The sequence below is a fragment of the Melozone crissalis genome, unplaced genomic scaffold (assembly GCF_028551555.1).
Source record: "Melozone crissalis strain CALT ecotype California unplaced genomic scaffold, PUWL_Pcris_2 ptg000018l_1, whole genome shotgun sequence".
Classification (NCBI taxonomy): Eukaryota; Metazoa; Chordata; class Aves; order Passeriformes; family Passerellidae; genus Melozone; species Melozone crissalis.
The window spans coordinates 34,185,670-34,205,777 of NW_026535796.1; the positions used below are offsets into that span (position 1 = coordinate 34,185,670).

The following is a 20,108-nucleotide window of genomic DNA, read 5'->3' on the forward strand; positions in this document are numbered from 1 at the left end:
ACAAATACAGATGCTTCCTGATCTTGCCATGGAGTTTTTTTTTTATATCTGAGCAGTATGGGATATTCCCTTGGACTTACCCACCTTAAGGTTTCTGTCAGGTTTTTATCTTCTTTCTAGATTAAGGCTTTTTGTGCATTCTTTGCTCAATATAGAGCTAAAATAAACTTTTGAATTTAGTAAAAATGCTTGAGACCTTCTCAGTAGACTCTTTTAATGCTATTTTTTCAGAGGTAGTTTATCTAAACTGAGCCTAAGACCATCTTAAATGTACTTGAGAGCAAGTTGAAAGATTTTTTTGCTTGGATTTTAAAATTTTATAATCCTGATGATTTGAAGACATTTTGAATTCCTGCTCTTTTGTTAGAATTGGCCAGGACTGCCCATCAGGTTAAAAATAAGCTTAGTGACACGGTCTGCAAATTATTGCTTATTTTTAAAAGTTTGCATATGTATGCAAATTTGCATGATGTATCTGTGTACATCTGCAGAATGTGTCTGTTAAGTGTGAGAAGTAGCAAGTTGAAATTGAGCAGTATAGCAACAGAAGAATAAAAGGCGGTGAACTTTTCCCTGCAGCTTTTATCTCACCGTGGAATCACAGTTCTGTTGTTCTAGTATAGCAACACAGCTAGAACAGAGAATCATGGTTCTGGTACCACTGATGTGTGAATCCAAATGTATTTGGTTCTTGTGTGTGCTGACTCCAGTGCCCCTTGGGTGAGGATTTTCCTGTATGACATTCTGACTTTGCTGTTTTTGGTATGTCTCCTGTTTTTGCAGAATGGGCCAGCGGTGTAAACATTGGCAGTGATGCCTGAATTGTGCCTGCTGTGCTAAAATCTAAGAATCTGAGTACTCATATGTAGTGACATTTGGGCTGTGGACTCTTCAACAGCTGGGGTGTGGAATTGTGAATTGTGGCCTGTAGTGCCCTGAAGTGTAGATCCTGTTAGGAATGGGGTCCTGGAATTTGAATGTAATTTTTTTAATATGAAAATTGAGAGAGGAAAAAACAAATCTGGACTCACACTGTCTCTACAGCATACCCGTCCTCTGTCTGCCGGCGATGCTGAAGTGAAAAGCTCAATGCCCTTAGGCAGGGAAAAGGCAGCAGGAAGGCACAACAGCTCTATGCTAGGCCTCTCCATGGAGGAGGTAAGGAGGCTATTAAATAGCTTTTATTTACCTTGGCTTTCATGCAGTATGTGGGGCTATTTGCTCAACAAATGGCAGGTGCATATAAATGAAAAATGTGAGAGAAGAGTAATTTTTGAAACAGAATTTGAGTTTTACTGCTCGTATTGCGCTTGCCCGCAATCATGCCAAGCAGAGATGTGCTTGAAGCCGTGATAGACTCCTTCCAAATTTAAATGCAAGACAAAATTCATTAAGGATATCATTATCTACTTAGTCCATTTGCAGGACTGAATAGTCTTTTTTTCTGAAATGCAGAGATTTTTGGAAGGTTTATTTTTCCTTGTTTTCTATTTTGCTGACTGTTCTCTATTTTTCTTTTTAATCAGATCAAAGTTCTTCGACGAGTGAGGGAGGAAAATGAACGGAGAGGAGGCTTCATCCGGATATTCCCTACCCCATTAACATGGGACCTTTATGGGTAAGAATAAAAATCCGATAGGATGGCACTAATGCTCCATGTTGATGGATATTCTGTGTTAGAAATGTGTAGATCAGCTATCTTGGCATTTTAAAAGATGTGTTAAAAGTTTTGGCAAAGTTTACTTTAGCCTTGAATATTCTTTTTTCTGATCCCTTGTTCAGAAAAAGGGATCAGCTGCTGCTTTGCATAACTGCACCCCATGGAAAGCTGTTGGACATTATTTCTGGTATTGCTTTTCTGTTATAATAAAAATGTCTTCCTTTCAGATTTTTGCTATCTACTTTTACATCCTCAAGCTGTGCACTGTGTACTCTTGTCATTAGGCCATAAATGCCATATAGAACTCACTCCTTCTGAAAGTTATACTATATTACAATTTTCTATGTTTATTTTTCCAGTCTGTAATGTTTTCTCTGTCTCTTGCATCACCAGGAACTTCAGCTCAGAAATGATAGCTCTCCTCCTTTTGTCTTTTCTGTTGTGGTGCACCATGTTGTCTGAATCCCCTTCTGGGATATGTTTTAGAGGCCATTTATTTCTGCACTGTACTGCCTTTCATTGAGTTGAGCTGTCTTGATAATCCTCTTTTTTTTTTTTTTCTTTTTTCCTTTTCCTAGATCTTTTCTAGAGCACAAGACATCAATGAACTACATGCTGGCTACACGTCTGTTTAAGGACAGGTAGAAAGCTTCTCTGTTTGGGAGAGAGGTAAAGGGCACAAACAGTACAAAAAGGATTGATTCATCATTTATCCAATGTTATAAACACAAGTCTGGGATTTATAGGAGCGCTGATAATTGTGCATCTCTTTTCTAGTGTGCAAATGATTGTTGGTCATATATTTGTGTTGCTTTTCTGAAACCAAGGGCAAAAATGACAATACTCAAAAGGCATGGGAATCTTTGGAGTACTAATATTACTATAGGCATGAAAAGACTTCAAGATCTTATATGATTTTTTTTCTCTGTGAAAGGGTTATAGGTGGTCCTGGCTTACCTTTTGTTTCAAATTTCAAATCACATTAAAGTTTGTCTTTATGTACAGTAAGCCCTGAAATTGACTTCTCCAATGTTTTAGTATCCCTGTCTTGATCTGTGCAGTCATGATTTGATGATTCTTTTTCTGGGTGGTGGGAACAGTTCATGCCACTAGCTGAGCTTCCACTGAGTTGTATGCAGTGTCTTTCACTGTGTGTTTAATGCCCTTCCTGATCAGCATTTCTTCTTGTGCAAATTTGAAATCCACTATGAAGTAACTACTAAGACAAGGTGACTGAGAAAGGAGACAGGATTTACAGAAGTTCTTCCAGCATCAGTGCTGTACAATTTTTTTTCTCTGTGTATGTTCAGGGATGTGTCTAAAGAGTTTTTCTAAATGATGCTTTCTCCAGCTTAAGCCAGACAAATGCAAGCATCAGTTGTAGTACAGCTGCTCAGGGCTCCTCTTTTGGAGCCCTTTTTATTTTTTCTTCTTTAAGATAGAACTCAAGCAATTCTGTAAATATGGTCTTTACATTGTACATGTGAAAGACTAGGAAGGCTTGTTAATCAAGGCTGATCTGGTATGGAGAGTAATTTTTGACCTTTTTCTCTATGTAGGAGCAAGACAAAAAGAGAGTTCCTCACTGGAAGATCCCGGTAAATAGCTTCTTAATTAAATAATTTGTAGGATTTATTATAAATTTAGATTTCCTTAGCTTCATCTTCTAAGTTGTGAGTCAACACCTTTCCTACCTGAAATCCATGAAAATAACTTTAGAAACATAAATACAGTGCAAAAAGAATATACCCAGATATGGAGAGCTCATGTTTTCATTGGATCTTAAAATTTCTCCTCATACACTTCTCACTTTGGTATTCCTATCATATTGATAAGCCTTATCATTGAGCTCTCTTTGAAAGATCTTGTCATGCACAAGGATTTGGACTTCATATACTCATATATTCACTTTGTTAGAACTAAAAAGATAAATGAAACAATAAGCATTTTCTGTGCTTGTTTACTCTTATATCATGGGGAGCACTTTTCTGGATTTTTGTGCACTGGCAGAAAATTGTTACTTTTGATGTTTCCCTTCTGGAATCTGGCAGGGCTCCTTGTCCCTTGTCTTAGGTCGAACTTGTAGAAAGTTTGGCATTTTCCACTTTTATTATGTTAAAATGCTTATATCTGATCAGTGAAGAACAAGCTGTCTACATAAATGGTTCAAACAATCAGATTCATGTAAACATGCTCTCTTTCCTTCTCTATTTTGTACTCTTGTAATGTTAATTGTGCCCTGAGCTGTTGCACGATGGGCAGAGGCTGCTCAGTCATGAAATTGTGACACTAGGTGGGTGTGTCTTGGAGCTTTGAGAGGTGGAGTACATACAAGACTCTCTTCAAACATTTACAGGCTTAAGTAGAGCAGAGTTAGACTGATGGTAAATATTTCTTCCGTGTATCAGCAAGAATGTTTCTTGAAGTTTGGTCTCTTGTGTTATCAGGGAGAGAAAGATAAAGGGTGACTGAGGGATATCTGTGTACTGTGCTTCCCAGAGCAGGTCTCCATGGAAGGCTGGATAGGAGGATGGAAATTGTGGGCTCTCATGCTCTCTTTTATGAGAGGAAGCTCGTTTCACTGGAGTTACGGAAGCGGCGGCGATACCGTGGCAAGGTTGGAGCAGCACAGGCAAGAGCATTAGGTATGCATGGCTAGAGTTCTAAATGAGCAGCTGGTAAAAAAAAAAAGGCAAGCAAAGGACTTTTTCATTTGAAATGTGTGTGAATGGGGTTGTTCTGTTTCAAATGTTAATAGTTTTCACTTCATTCTAGTTCTGAGCTTCTTGTTTATTTAGTGCCTTGAATTTCATTCCCACCTTCCCACACTTCCATGTGTATGATTAAAGGTAATCAGTGCTTACTTAGAGATGAGCTTGTTTGTTGCATTTTGGGTAAAGAATTCAACAGTATGTGTGCCTCTGTAATTCTTCAGCTTTTCAGAGAAAGATGGGATCTTTCAGATTGATTCTCCTAGACAGCTGTGACTCTTAAGCTGTTGGGAACAGAAGTCCTTATCCAAGCTGGTGTTGGAAAAACTTAAAGGGGTACGGAGGTGAATGATCCCCACAAGTGACTGTTCCTGCCTTTATCTAAGCTCTTTCTAGTAGCTGTATGGTACTGATTGCAGTAGGAGAGATTGGATGTTATAAGATGGTTTTTGCTGCTGTCTTAAGCTCTATGATCATTATTGGCTCATGTGGAAGTTTAGATTTTTGTAGCTTTATTTGACACACAGCATACAAAAATTTGTGTGTGTGTATATATATATATATCAAGTGTGGGTGTAGGTATGTCAGTATGTATGTAAGAATCAGGATAAAAATAAAGGAAAATGCCTTTGCCTCTTTGATTTTGTGTGGGCGTTCTTTTTTCATTTGTAAGGCTAAAACAAGAATCTTAGTGTTCTTTTGTGTTCTGTAATACTGGGAAAATGGACTTCTCAACTGATGTACAAGATGAAAGACAGAATAATATAGAACAGTCATACTTAAGATGGTGTTCTAAGATGGCAGTGTTCTGTCCTCCTAGCAGAAAGGAGTTTAGGGGTAAACAAAAGGGTGTGAGCAGTAGACAGTCCTCTCCACTTTCTTCGTGATTTCTCCTCTACTACAGGCACATCAGAACCAACAAAGCTGTCCTTCAAGTCTGACATGGAAGGTGAGGAGGAAGAGGAGATGGATGAGGATGAAGATGAAGATGTAGATAGAAGTGTTTGCTCTCTTTCGGACACTCCGGTGAAAAACAAGCCAGAGCTCTCTGACTCAGTGAAAACTGCTTGTAAGGAGAGGTTACCAAAAAAACATAACAAAAAAACTGGAAATGGAGAAAAGCTGTTTCTGAAAAAACCAGACTCAAAACCTCAGTTTAACTTGCTTCAGATTCTTCAGAATCAAGGAAATTTGAGGTGAGAATTTTCTGCGTATTGCCTCTAGTTTTGACTTGAAGTTAATAAGAGTTAAAATATGGAGGATGCACGTTATGAATGTGAAGGGATAAGAAGGCCCTAGAAAAGGGCCTAGATTTTTGTCTAACTGTGGGCTGCCTTAACATCTTGTTGGTACAGAAGGGAGTCCGTTGCAGAGTCTGACAGTTTACCCGAGTGCCTGACCTGTTGGATCAGTGTAAAGCATGACCCTATAGTTTCCATTGCTGTTCTTTGATCTGATGATGTAAGCTGTTCTTTGTCAGCTCAGGCTTCTAAAATGCCTCTGACTTAATGCAGGATGTCTGTTACTGAATTCTAATTTTTTTTCTTCTCATTCTTTGCATTTGCCAAGAAGTGGTTATAAACATACATTAAATTATCCAGGAAGGGTTGGATAGGAGTATCTCAGTGCTGTCTCTCTGTAAAATTAGTTTTCTCATTTTGTGATTTTATTTTTGATGGTAGAATTTTTCCCTCTGGTAGTAATCTTTGCTCAAGGTCATGGCCTTCTGAGAGCAAAATTAGGAAGTAACTTGAGAATGACAAATTACTGAAACATCTCATTGCATGTTGTTGAGTAGGATGGTGTGGAATAGAGTGTCTTCTGAGGCATGGCTCTTTCTTGGAAAAAAAGATATACTGGAGGAGATTCTATAGAAAAACACCAAGCAAGGTTTTAACCAAATGTTTTGAAACACGATCCTCCCCTTGAATGTGGTTAGCAAAACTGTCTAATTGCAGATGGACAGAAAGTACAAAAAGAAAGGATGGTTATATATGCCTGAGTAGGAAGACTACACATCTTCTAGACAAGAAGCAGCGTTATGTTTTCTGTGAAAAATAGAGGTAGAGAAAATGTTTCTTCTTGTTGCTTTCTTAGTTTAGTTTCTGGGAGAAACTATGAATTATTCAATAGCTTTGGGGATTGTTCTGATGTCTTATTGTGGCAAGGACATTTGCTGCTGTGACAGGGAAGATTCTGAAACCTCTTTTGAGGATAAACATAGCAATGCTGTGTCTATATCTATATATATATAGAACTGACTCCTGCCAAGAACATAGTCTCTGTCTGATGTTCCTGGCAGAATCTTGCTCAGCACCCAGCACTGTTGGGATTCCCCACAGAAGGGTATAAGGCTTGTGGTGACCTCTTGTTCTGAGATTGTGTTGGGCTTGGCCCCATCTGGGATGTCATTCATGTAAGCTTTGCTTATGGGCTCAACAGGCAGAGGAGCTGAATAAAATTTTCATCCAAGAAAAACCAGGCCTATTCTAGTCAGTTTTTGTAAGTGGTAGGACTTTTCTCTCCTTTAGTCAGCCTGATGAGGAAATATCTGCCTTCCACACTTTGGGTGTTACTGGTAAAGAAATTATAGTCAAAGCAAACCTGTTCCCAAGGAAGTAAAATGAAAAGCAAGTTACTTGTTTCTGAATTTAAGGCCTCAGGTTTCAATATCACCCCCACAAAAGGAGAGGCAGTGTTAAACAAAAGCCTTCTGTAGTTTTTAGTCAGAAATTTCAGGTGCAGGCAAAGACCTGTATTATTGTGCTGATGTTGATAATGGGGGCTTTTTATCAAGCAGAAATCTTGAACTGGTCATGAGATGTTTGAGTTGTACCTACACCAAAACTGGCAGCTCTAGAAAGCCAAGGTGAGAGCTTTTTCTGATACATGGTGGCCTGATGTAGAGAGTATCAGCTCTCAGCAGGGATTCGGAGAGTTCTCCCAGTGTTCCACACATGTAGAATGAAAAGGTAGATGTAGTGATTAGTAGCATGCAGAGCTCAGAGGTGTCACAAGGCCTGCTGTGCATTCTGGAGTTCACTGAAGTTCCTGGAAGACAGAAATTGTAACCATGTATAGTTGCTGCAGTATAGCTATGAGCAGGATGTGTACTTGTCATTGGCTTAGCCCTTCTCTGGCCCTGTGTGACCTTCCAAAAGCATCAAAAGTTGATGATTAAGCTGATACATGGATACTTCCAATGTATTTTATTTTAGCTCCAATTCTTACCTAAATGGATGCATTGATCTCTCTGAGTGTTGCTATGGTATGATTTCTGTGTAACACTAACATAATGTTCCTGAAATTTTTAGACCTATAAGCCAGAAAGACTTAATTGCTGCACAGAGTTTTTAATAGCATTTCAAGGACTTGTGTCCCTGGAGTCATAAGGACTATATAAGTATGTAAGAATATTTGTAAGAAGCAGAATACAAGTAGAAAAAATGTGGTGAGGTTCCTCAGGAATTGGTCTGAGGCTGATTATATAATCAATAATGCCACAAAATGTACAAATATGCTAATGAAATTTGCTGATAGAAAATATTTGGGAGTTATTACCATAAGAAAAAAGTAGTGGACTACATATGAGAAACTGGATGACCTTGAGGATATAAATAATATAACTAAGATGAAATTCAGTAGCACAAAGTACAACGGGATGCTTATAAGAACTAATAATTTACACCAGAAGTTCTGTCAGCTGGGTGTTCATCAACTAGAAATTAATTATAAGGAAAAATGTCTTGCACGCTGGTTGATCAGAGGAAGTTTGTGAAGTCCTAGCTCATGCATGCATGAAAACACCAAATGTGTTCCAGGGCTTATCACTTGACATACTTCTGAGACTTGATGTGGAATATTGTATCACCCATATTCATGGAAGGCAAATTGTGAGTGGAACACAGGTGGAGGTGAGCTGCTGGTCTCATCATGTCACCATTGTGGGTGCTTTGTTAGAGGACACTGGCAAATGTGGGTAGTTCACATTAATAAAAGGAAAACTATGAAAGGATGCAACTCTGTTAACAAAAACATTCAAGGTGGGGGATCTGTCAGGGATTATATTTAAGGTACAGGACAATGTTGGAGAAAGAAAAAGCAATTATAATCTGCTCATAAGTGAAGCTGTGCTGGGCAGAAAGAGGAGATTCCTATTTATTTGAACAGTAAGTTCTGGAATAATATTTCAGGAAAGTAATGGGTTCAAAACTCTAGTTTGTTGAAGATGAAATTTAAAATTCTACAGAGCATATTAGGACACTTCCTGTGATAGAAAGGGAAATCTGTTGCTGACACTAAGGCCAATCTGCTGCTATATCCTTATGAAAAGCTTCTAGCAACTGTGGGGAAAACAATGAGGAAGAGCAGAGGCTGGGAGAGCAGAATGTTTGCGGATAAGGTTTGGACCAAGAGGACAATGAACAGAATTAGGCAGAGCTTTCAGCAGTTTCTCTCAAAACAGATGCATATACTAAAGTGGCTACTATTGCAAGGGAATGAGAAGCTGTGTCCCTCCCAGTCTTCTCCTCAGTTTATGCTTACAGCTTCCCAACATGTTCAGCCAGCTGCACAGCAGATTTTGCTGATGTTCCCTCATTCCTCAGTGGTGCCTTGCTCAATGAAATTTGGCTTGTATCCCTGAGCTAGCAGGGGAAGAGCTCACTTTCACAGATTTAATTCTTTCATTTCTAATGGGAATTACAGGGCCTCTGTTATAACTCTGGCACCAGTACCAAGCCCTTTGTTTATTTTATGGTCTGTTGTTGTGGTGTTCAAAATGTTTGTGAAAACAGAGGCCCAGTAGAGCCTTGAATTTGTTTTAAAAATATGGTTTTGCTGATGTCCACGTTACTGGCTTTTAGAGGAGAGTAACCAAGGCTGTAAAAGGCAGGAAGAACATTCCATTTTTAGAATTTCTCTGAGAGAGTGTGTATTGTCTTGTGTACTTCCTGCAATACCTACCACCCCATCTTGGTGAACTGAAGGTCTGCTTGAAAATGCTGATGGGGTGAAGGGGTTCTCCTTTCTTTGAGCTTCAGCATTAGTGCACTTAGGAGGACCTTGCTGACTGTACTTTGGTTCATAAGCTGTGCCTCACTGCTGTAACTCTTTCCATTCCTGTTCTGAAGGTAACTGGTTGATTCTTTTTGTCCCCAGCAAGATTCAAGCTCGTGCAGCTTTCTCTGCCTATCTACGGCACGTTCAGCTCCGACTGGTGAAGGAGGCTGGTGAACAGATCCAGAATCCTGCCTGGGTTGCCAAAGAGGATGAGCAAATGGTAAGAAGCTTTGTGTTGGCCAGGCTGAAAAACCAAGTTGGAATCTACCTTGAGACATTTCAAGTCAGTTCCTATTCTTGCAAGTACAGAAGTCCAACTGTGATGATGGTTGTTCATCTTTATCTAGCTGCCAGTGCTGTATTTTTAATATACCCATGTGGTAGGACCGCTAACAGACCTCAGAGCAATGATAGACAGCTCTTAATGACTAGACTTTGTTGACATTCAGGCTCCTCAGATCTCATGCTGAGATTTCTGAGCTTACCTGCTCTTGAATTCTTCTCTAGAAGATTCTTTGAGAGTACTTGTTAGGATCTGGTTTGTGCTGCATTAAGCAAAGCCTTCATCTATTCAAATAGAACAGGTACCCAGTTAAGCTTTTTCTCTTATGTACTGTTGTAATATATCCAGACATCTGTGTTTATGAATCTTACTTGCATTCTAGATAGAGGAAATTAAAGTAAAAGCCACTGAGAAGAGAAAGCAAAAGTGATAGACTTTTCAAGGCAGTATTTTGAAGTCCTGTGTTTGATATGTATGCATTTTAAAAAGCACAGCAATCCCGGATCCTTTCACAAACCTTCCTAAAAGAGCTTTGTACAGTAGGCTCTTTGAGCTTTCTGCATATATTCTCACTGAGTGTGTGTTGCAGGGAAAATGTAGTTTAGAGATAAAATTGTGTGTCAAGAATAATCATTCAACTCAGTGGAAAATGTTACCTCTGCTCTTTCCAAGTGGAAATTAAAACGGGCTTTTTGAGAGTCACTTTGTCTGCTGTACTGTAAAGACTAATGTTTAAAATAACAGATCAAACCAGCCTGGAGTAATGGCAGTGAGAGGCGAGCTGTGAAATCCAATAGTTTGGCTGTCAGGCTGCTCATTTATGCATTAGCAGAGCTCCTGAGCAAAAGCAAATCCAGAGGCGAGACAGAAAGGGTTCAAAACACCCACAGGATGCATCTTGCCTTAGGATCTGCCTTGCCATATGTTTCCCCCACCAGAGGTCAAACAGACATGGTGAGGGACTGGAATTACATGGCTATAGATGTAGACATCTAGTGCTGTGGAGAGGATGTGGCAATAGCACGTAGTTGAAAAATGATGAAATGGGACTACCCACTGTAGTGGAGATATCTGACCAAGATCCCCTTTCCTGTGGTACTGCTGAGAGAGTTTTATGTCAGTGCACTTTCCACTGGCCACCTTTAACACATTGCCTGTGGGATTTTGGAAACATTCTCCTAAGATACTGGACTTTACAGGTGTGTCACTGCATTTTGCTGATTGGTTATTTTTTCCTTTATCTGCTATGCTTTTGAGACAAACATTTCCTAAGTGTTCAAAATTTTGACCCACTTCAGGCAAGATACACCACTGTTTTTCTCCCCCACATTGGATTTATAGGGCTGTATTAAAAGTGCGTATTGCAGAATGCCTTTGCCTGGCAGTTTCAGCTCATTTTCTCAGGACAATGTGCATAGATCTTGCCAGTCCTTAGCTGCTCTAGTGTCTCTATTCTCTTCTCCCCACACCTTGCAGACAGCACGTTGTTAACTCCATCTCTTGCTTGCAGGACCTCATCATCCGCTTTCTGAAGCGAGCTGCCAGCAACCTGCGTCCGTCTCTGAGGCTGCTGCTCCCCAGCCGTCACGTAGGACTGACGGACAGGCGGCGCATCCTGGCTCGCCAGCTGGGCGAGTTCATCATCTGCTACAACAAGGTGACTTACACTTTTTGAAATGGGTTCTTTGATTCCTCTTTTCTTCTTACAAAGTGTTTCGTGCAGGCTGTTTCAAAGGCACTCTTCTGTTATTTACATGATCTGCTTGCAGCTGTGCATCCAACAATGGTACTTTGTTGAAATTGTCAGATAGACAACAATATTATTACATAATATGTGCAGGCCAGTAATTATGTGCATAAAAAGAAGTGCTGAAATGAAGTGGAATTTAACTGGCAGTGTGCTTTTTCTTTGCCTTGCCTTTGATTCTAATGCTTTGTAATGCCTCTTCCCACTTCTTATTTTTATGGGGCTTCTTTAAAGATATTTTGTTTTATACAGAACAGCATGAAATATGTATTTTACTATTTACTTGCTATACTGAGAGACTGCTACATATCTGTAGTAATGTACTCTGCATGCTCAGTGTAAAGGAGTTGTGGGTCCTAATTTAAATAATTTTCACATCTTTAGATGTAGGTGATGTTGTTCTTAGCATAGTGGTTTCAACCTAATCTTCCTCCTGCAAGGACAGCTTCCCCTTTCCTTTGCCCCCTAGCATTTCTTCAGTGTTAGAACAAGGGTAATTAAAATTCAGCTTTCAGAGGCAGCTGTGCAGAGGCCTTCAAGCTTCTACTCGTTAGGAGAGGATGTTCACTTACACTGCCTTGTCAGAACTGACATCTGGTAACTTGATCTGTCTAATCAAGGTTGGTATTGAACCAGGTCTGTTCTAGGGAGTGCCTTGTATGCCTAATGCTCACTGAAGTACTCTGTTAGGAGGAACCACAAAGCACTTGGGTGGCTCTGTGGTGAGTGAAGAATGCAACTGCTTTGGATATAATTTCCACTCAAATTGTATTCAAACATTAGGATTTTCTGCTAACTCTTGAGTAAATTCACAAAATAAAGCTTTGTAGCTGGTAATAAATCAGTGCATAAACATATTTTCTCAGTTAAAACAAGTGAGAACATATCACTTGAGGTTCCAGGGCATACGTGTTTAAGCCCTTGAGAAACTGTTAGGCTGTGAGGCTTGTTGATTTCGGATTCCAGCATACAGACTTCTTTCATTGACTTGTAACTTCAGTTTTAATATGAGTAGATTTAATATATTAAATGGCAAATTCAATACTTGCCATTGTATATCAGGTATAATGACACAGAATAATACAGCTCCAGCAAATTAAGTTAAACCCATCACATATTATCCAGACATTTACTTAAGTAGTAAATGGTAAAGATGTCCCAAACTGACTTTAACTTCCCTGTCTTGAATTATGTATTAAAATATGTACCTGACCCTTTTTTCCTGGGAATGCTCAGGGTAACAACAGGAAGAAATGAAGTTGAGGTCAAGTCTGGTCAGATTAAAGTTTTTAAACTGGTACTGGTATTTCAGACAGGTCTGAAGGTTTTTCTAAGGAACAGTTATGTTTGTATCAATCCAACCTCTAGTGCCAACCTGTTCTACTGGTATAAAATAGACTGTATCTGAAAATTTGCTCCCATTTTCACCCACAAAGGCTTATCATTTATTCCAGTATATTTCAGTGTATAGGCACATTTGCCATAGGCTGTACTATTTTACTTTCTTAGTCTTTGCTAAAGCAGTGGGGTTTTGGTATGTCTGTAAGCCCTCAATTTGCTGCTTGACAGAAGAAGTCAACTCAAGAGAACTACTAGTTTATAGTAGAAAATCTTTTGATTTTTCTACAGACATCCTTCAGTTTCTTTAAGATTAATTTTATACTTTTTCCCTCCTTCTGTCTGTCTACTTCTGGGACAAATGCATTGATAAAAGCTGTTTGGAGGAGCTCTGTGGCAGGAACAACAAAATGGAGAGGGGACCCTATATCTGTAATGAATGATTTAATTTTTTTTTTCCCTTCCATACTTCCTTATGTTCTAGCAAGAGTGTAGTTGAAGGAACAGCACACATTTTTGAAGACTTGATCTTTTCTCAGCAGATCATTTGTATCAGGTGGAGGAATGGACTTTAGTGTATGCTTAGGATGCTGTCTCTGGGGCTCTCTATATTCATTCATGTTGTTGCATGTAGCAATGTTCTTTTTTTCTTAGCTCCTCTGGAATTGGATTTTGTATTCCGGGAGCTGTAGCTATGCCATGGAACATAGAGATACTTACTGATACTGCTTCTTAACAGGAAACAGAGCTGATGGTTCAGAAACAATCAAAAAAGGAAGAGGAGGAGGGAGTGAATCCTCAAGATTTTGAGAACTTCATTGCCAGAGCAAGGTAGGAATAGATTTTATTCCCCTTGACAAATGATCTTTCAGCCTTGAAGCCTTGTTCTAAAGATGATTTGGTTGATCTAAAGCCTCTACATACCTTTATTAACTCTAAGACCTTTTCCTGCTGAGGGACAGAGAGCTTGTCTTCTCTTGTCTCTTCCAGCAACCAAACACTTGTAACATCAGCATCTGGTGCATAGGGAGGAACATACAGTAGATGTTTTGACCATCAAGTTCCCTTCCCAAAGGACAGCAGTGGTTGCCCTGGCCTGTGTAAATTTCAAACTGCTGCTGGTGAGTTAATGGTTTCCTCTCCTGAGATACTGGACCAAATAAGGCAGTACTTCAGAAGGAGAGTGAAACTAGAACTGCTGCTCAGATGATCTGGAGCTGCTGTGGTTGAACAGTTGTCACAGCTCTGACTCAAGTTTCTGCTCTCAGAAACAAATCTCATGCTTGCTGCCTCTCTTCAGGAATTTTCCAGGTCTGGATTTTCTGAGATGAGCAAGGAAGGGAGTTAGGCCTGCTAAGGCAGTTCAGTTCAAGCAGTTACTTTCACAATGGAAAAGCAGCGTTTTCTATCAGTGCCCTCTATCTGCTTTAAACTTTAAAAAGTCTGCTAAGAAGCATATTTTGAAAATAGTTGAGTATTCCTTAGGGCCTCTAGCATTGTATGAAAAACAATGGTATTATAACTATCTAACTATGGAGAGGTCTGAAATTATTCAGTGAACCACAATTATGTTTTCAAAATCTCTGATTCTTGAGGACAAAAAGCAATTCTTCTTGACTCTGTTATTTGGTCAATATATGACATGCCTATATAGGCAAGAACCCCTGTCAATATCTGGACAGAGTTTACCTGCCTTTTCCACGTCCATCTTCTTTTTTCTGTGAAGATTATGGTCACTTCTTTTGTGTGACTGCTTATTAAAGTGTTCTTTCTTTCTCTCTTTGGATAGCACTAATAGTGAATTGTTAGAAGTGGGTGGTAGCTGAGGCATCCTAAGTTCAGGTGGTTTCGCAGTCTGTCTTGATACATTCTTATGAAAACAAGTATTTTACCTTTTGCTAATATAATTGATGGAGTCATTACTGCAACAGATTGACAGGATTGCAGAAAAATCTTCAGATAAAGATGCCTGACTGCCATACACCATAGATCTACTGCTCTTGCTAGAAATGCATATTATGTGGGCCCAGGCTTTTGGGTCTCTGAACATTCTGGCTATTAAATATCTGTTGTGTCCCAGGCACATAATTTTCCCTTTTGCAACAGAAATGATAAGAGATAGCTGCATGGAACTGATCTGCAAATTCTTCTGTTTTGATATTATTGGCTACCATGCTATCATGGCCTGATGCACAGTCTAGGCTGGGGCTGGAGATTTTTGCTGGGTTGTGTGAGTGAGTGATACAGAATAGTTTGCCCATGATCAGACATTTTCTAGGGATGATCTTTCTGCTTCTTATGAAGTATGAGCTGTGTTTGAAAACTCTGATATCTGACACTACTTGGCATGGTGCTTCAAACTTAAATCAGTGAGCAAGTCATTTGGAACCAAGCAAAGGGGATAGATTTCCAGTTCAAGTGTTCATTCTGCAGTACAGTGAATGCAACAGTGGAGAAAATGGGTAATAAATGTTGCTTCTTAATTGAGATGGTCTTATTGACTCTAGCTTTAGTATCGCGTGGATGTCATTGTGTTTAGTTGTATGTATGCTATGACCACCGATTCTAAACATCCTCAGTGCATTGTAAAAACACATACATACTGATAAATTAATTTAAAAGCTTAAAGCACCTTTCCACATACAACTTCTCATTCTTGGATTTCCTTTTCACTTTTCCTCCCAGAATAAAAGTGAAGTTTGGATCTTCAGGGCATACTGCAAACTTCAGTGTATCAGCTTTAGACCAGTTTTTTACCAAAGCTCAAGCTAGCTAAGGCTAGTTACAATTGTGATATTCAGAGGATATTTTGAAAGATTCTAACTGCTGCTCTGCTACTTTATACTCCTGTGTTACATTTTCTTGTAGTGTTGATGGCACTAGAGTACTTGCTTTGGTCTTTGCCATGCCATACAGCTCCTTGCTGATGCTGAGGCAACACTATGAAGCAAAAGGAAACCATTTTAGATACGAAACAACCAGAACTACAGCTTGCACAAGCTCTAATAAGAATGGCCAAGTAACTGATACTGGTTTGGGACCAATAGATGTTTAGGATATTGGGGCTGTCCCACTTTGTTCTTGTAAGGAAAATGAGAAACATACGCGAGTTTTGTGAGTTTCCCAAAAATATTGACTGTTCTGGTTGTCCTGCAGTTTTGGCTAATTAACAAGCTTTTGCCTTCTTTCCTCTTCTCCCCCTACTGCTGAACAGAAACTACTAATGGTGACTATAAAACAGAGACTGTGCTGAATTTTCTCATGAGAAAATAGCTGCTCATTCTAAAGAGCACCTGCAGAAGATTGACAAATTTAGCTGTGAATGGAATCTCTCATGTTGAGCTCATTTCCCCAGATGTGTTCAAAGTATTCACTTGCTCTTTATTTATCCTGGGAAGGCTCCTGAATGCCTGGGATTTCCTACTGCATAAGAAGATGGTATTTAAGTGGAAATCTCAGGTTTAACCAGGGCATGTTGCCTTCCTTTTTCTCTTACCCTGTAGAACTGAGCAAATCGTTAGCTTGTCAAGTGTCACCTTTTTTTGGCCCCACTCCACTCTTCAGTTTCCTTATTGTTTATTGTCTTTGATTGTTACACGAATGCAGAAAAGCTGTGTCCTCACTCTGCATCCATTATTCTCTCCTTATTGCAGTGAAAGTGACCTGGAGGAAGTACTGACTTTTTACACACAGAAAAACAAATCAGCAAGTGTCTTCCTAGGAACAAAATCCACAACCACAAAACACAGCAACAGCAGTCACCAGTTAGAGAAGCAGCCCCAAGGTGGTAAGTTTTGGAGGCAGTTCTGAGATGATGTTGTCCAGACAAATCTAGTTTAATTTATGTCTATGAAAAGAGAACAATCTCTCCACAATATTACTCAGGTTTTCTGAGGTTACATATATTTTTGGTTTTTTTCTTCTTTTTTAGCTCAGTCTTATGTGAAGACTAGAGTTGCTTCACTGCTGCCTTCTTTTCCTGAAGTGAAATGGGTTGAACTTAGACTGGTATTTATAAGGAGCTAGATATGGTAGTTCATGACTGAATTGAAAATGTGCAAACTGAAGGCAATAAGAATTGAACAGAGAATCCTGAAATCAAAGTAAGGGATTAATGAAATCAAGATCTTAAATTTTGCTGCCTGCAGTGAGTGTATCCATTGGAGGGCAGAGACTGTATATTTGAGCCTAATTACACATTCTATGGAAGGAAGAGTGTGCTAGCCATATGTATCAGTAGTCCATGCTACTATACATGACAGCATAATTGTCATCAATGAAGTTCTGTGGTCTACAGGAAGTATTAGCAATAAAGTCAATCACAGCAAGGGTAAATTCTGCAGCATTGTTCTAGTGATTTGCAATGTTCTACTTCCTAACTCCTTGATTTTGTTGTAGAGCATCCTGAGATGGTGAAAAACATAAAAGGTGATCACTCCAAAAGTTCAGTTGCAGATTTGTCTGCAGAAGGAGCACTAAAAGGCTGTAAACCCAAAGAAGCTAAATCAAGCTGTAAGTGAACATATAAAATATACTGTTTTAAAGAAAGGTTGGAACCTTTGGATTCAAACAGAGATCCGAATGCCCAGTTTGTACTTTTAAACACAAGATACTGTAGAGTAGGTAGTGGCAAAGAGTTAGCTGCCCCTCCCTGGGGGGGATGATCTAGATATGGCAGGCTTTGAAAGGAGGTATTTATCATGTAGAGCCTCTTCTTGTCTCTGCTGGTAGATGAGGTCATTTTGGCTTCAGTGGGTCTGAGTGCAGGCATTTGATGTGTTGATATTATCAAAGGACCTAAAAAGCAGATTTTCCTCATATAGTATGTTCATTATCTTTGTATAGTTCCAGAAGGACTCGCCTTCTCCTTAAATGCCGAAGTGAAATTACCTCAGTGCAGCCCTCCTGATGCTTCTTCCTCTGTTCCTGGTGCCACGTTGCAGAGAAGTTCCAGTTCTTGGATGCCATCTCAGCCTGCAGCCTCTGAAAATCCAAAGCTGTCTGGTCAGCCTTCACTGCCAGCTCCTCCAGCTGGTCCCAGACTGATTCAGTCCCCACCCCCACTGCACTCCTTGCACAGCACAGCTCCTGACAGCTCTTCTGTCCTCACAAACTTGGTGTCCACTGAGACTTGTAGCCTTGCAGGGTTACATCGTCGTTCTGGTAACTACACCATTGGCCCATTCTCATCTTTTCAGAGAGCTGTTCAAATCTACAGCCAAAGATTGTCCCAAATACCCTCTGCAAAAATAGGTGAGTGCTCTGGGATTCATAATAACCTGCTAGTTCAGTACAGAGACTGTGTAAATTTTTGTTGTGGCGTAGGTAGAAATTTTACATTTCCAGAATTGAGTCTTGTTGGATGGTGCTAAATTTCTTACAGAAAGCAAGAGTATAGGATGCAGCCCTTGATAGGCAGATGCCCTTTTATTGACCAGATGAACAGGCAATCATATAATCATTGAGGTTCAAAAAGACCTTTCAGATCATCAAGTCAAACAATTCATGCTACCAAGTCCAGCATTAACCGGTCCCGAAGAGCTCCATTTACTCCATGTCTTTTAAGTATCTTTGTGATTTGTGACTCAGCCACTACCTAGCAGCCTGTTCCAGTGCTTGACAACCCTTTTTCCTAGTATTTGATCTAAATCTTCCCTGGTACAACTTGAGGTCATTTCCTCTTGTCCTGTTGTTTGTTATCTGGGAGAGGAAGCTGACCCCTACCTCAAAAAAACCTCTTTTCTGGTAGTTGTAGTGGTAAGGTCTCCCTTCAGCCTTGTGCTTTGAACTCTGCCTTTGAACTTGTTCAAAAAGAGCTGTGAAATTAAGTATTGTATATTTTCTTTATTACACTACTGAGCTTATCTATCTTTAGTGAGTTTAATGTTGTTTTCATTAGCAGAAGTCCTGTCTCAGTCTATGTGCTGTTCTTAGTACTCTGGTTGTCTATCAAACAGAGAAATATTGTAATGAAACCTCATAAGTGTTGAATACTTAAAGGTGTGTCAAGACCTCCAGAAAAGAAGGATCTCAATGAATCATTACAATATCTCATTCTCTGGGGTGTTTTAGCACTGCCATATCCAAGGGCATCCCAAACCCAAAATTTAGAGATCTATCATGCTGTCATAGTACTCACTGAAGCAATGCAGCTTTAGAGTGTAAAGAACCTGAAGCATAGTAGAAACAGTAGGAATTTGCATGCAGACTGTAATCTATTGGGAAACTTTTGGGAACCACATACACGCTAACAGCTGTGATTCCTGATAATACTAATTTTGTATTTTTATAGTATTTATTTGTTCTAGGTTGTGTGTCAGGGTCAGCACATGTTTGCTAGGGTTGCTGTATATATATTGACAACCCCATCAGCATTAAAATACATCTTACTTCCCAACTGAGTAGCTTACTTAAAGAGATCCATTTTTTTTAAAGGAAAAACTACAGTTTTAACTTGGGTAACAGCTGCCAACATCTCTGGAATTGGGTGCCGCTAGATACATTGTAATAAAGAGAATATGGGTTTGGAATTGCTAATTGTTCATTTGGGCAATACCCATGCAGAATATGTCTATTCTGTGTTCTTCTTGGTGTCTTATCTGCTGTTGTGTGTCTGTGATCAGCAGGCTGAGGGTCTGACACTTGCTCATGGAGCACATTGCAATGTTTGTTTGGTAGGTCTCCATCGCAGCTCCAGCGGGCCGTGCATGGGCTCAGCCAGGATACACAAGGATGCAGAACACCCTGCCCAGGCCAAACGTCAGGGACACGCTGTGGCAGCAGCAGAACTGCAGCAGCTGGCAGAAAAACAAGCAGCCTGCCAGCATTCCCCACCAAGCCACGTCAGTCTCGTTACACAGCAGGTATGTAAGCACTGAACTAGAGTCCCTGTGCAAGGGAGAAGTTCTGTGTGAGCACTAGGCTGGCTGAGATAGGCTGCATGCAGTAAATGTCAGGAAAATTCATCTCTGTCCTGTTGTTTCCAAGTGTTTACACAATTTTGATTTTTCTGTGAGTTGGCAAGAATGTCTTAAAGTCATTTCATAGGAGAAAAGGCAGAGGATTAGAAAATGTAACAAAAAATGGAATCTGTGCTTTGTCTTACTAGATAATAAACCAAAGTCTTAGATTTGTGCTTCCATGCATTTTGCTTCCTTGTTCCTCCAGTGTGTCATTACAGTGTTGGCAGTGAAAGTCTGCAGAATGGGTTCTGATGTAAATTCTGTATTCCAATAACACTATAAAGACAGAATGAAATACTTACTAGCATGATAATCCTTTTGTCAAACATGGTGATACATGATTGAG

The 20,108-nt window shown here is 39.7% G+C and overlaps 1 protein-coding gene across 2 annotated transcripts in view; it reads left to right on the top strand.

Annotated features, from left to right (window-relative positions):
* TTLL5 (tubulin tyrosine ligase like 5) overlaps window positions 1–20,108 on the top strand; it is a 126,686-nt gene that overhangs the window by 38,743 nt on the left and 67,835 nt on the right. For both annotated transcript variants that reach the window (XM_054275833.1, XM_054275834.1), the window contains 13 exons: window positions 1,045–1,158; window positions 1,527–1,618; window positions 2,239–2,301; window positions 3,220–3,258; window positions 4,160–4,305; window positions 5,276–5,567; window positions 9,532–9,652; window positions 11,226–11,372; window positions 13,540–13,631; window positions 16,454–16,587; window positions 17,199–17,312; window positions 17,646–18,053; window positions 19,479–19,663. In XM_054275833.1, coding sequence (XP_054131808.1) covers window positions 1,045–1,158; window positions 1,527–1,618; window positions 2,239–2,301; window positions 3,220–3,258; window positions 4,160–4,305; window positions 5,276–5,567; window positions 9,532–9,652; window positions 11,226–11,372; window positions 13,540–13,631; window positions 16,454–16,587; window positions 17,199–17,312; window positions 17,646–18,053; window positions 19,479–19,663 — 1,947 coding nt within the window. The remainder of the gene's footprint in view (window positions 1–1,044; window positions 1,159–1,526; window positions 1,619–2,238; window positions 2,302–3,219; window positions 3,259–4,159; window positions 4,306–5,275; window positions 5,568–9,531; window positions 9,653–11,225; window positions 11,373–13,539; window positions 13,632–16,453; window positions 16,588–17,198; window positions 17,313–17,645; window positions 18,054–19,478; window positions 19,664–20,108) is intronic.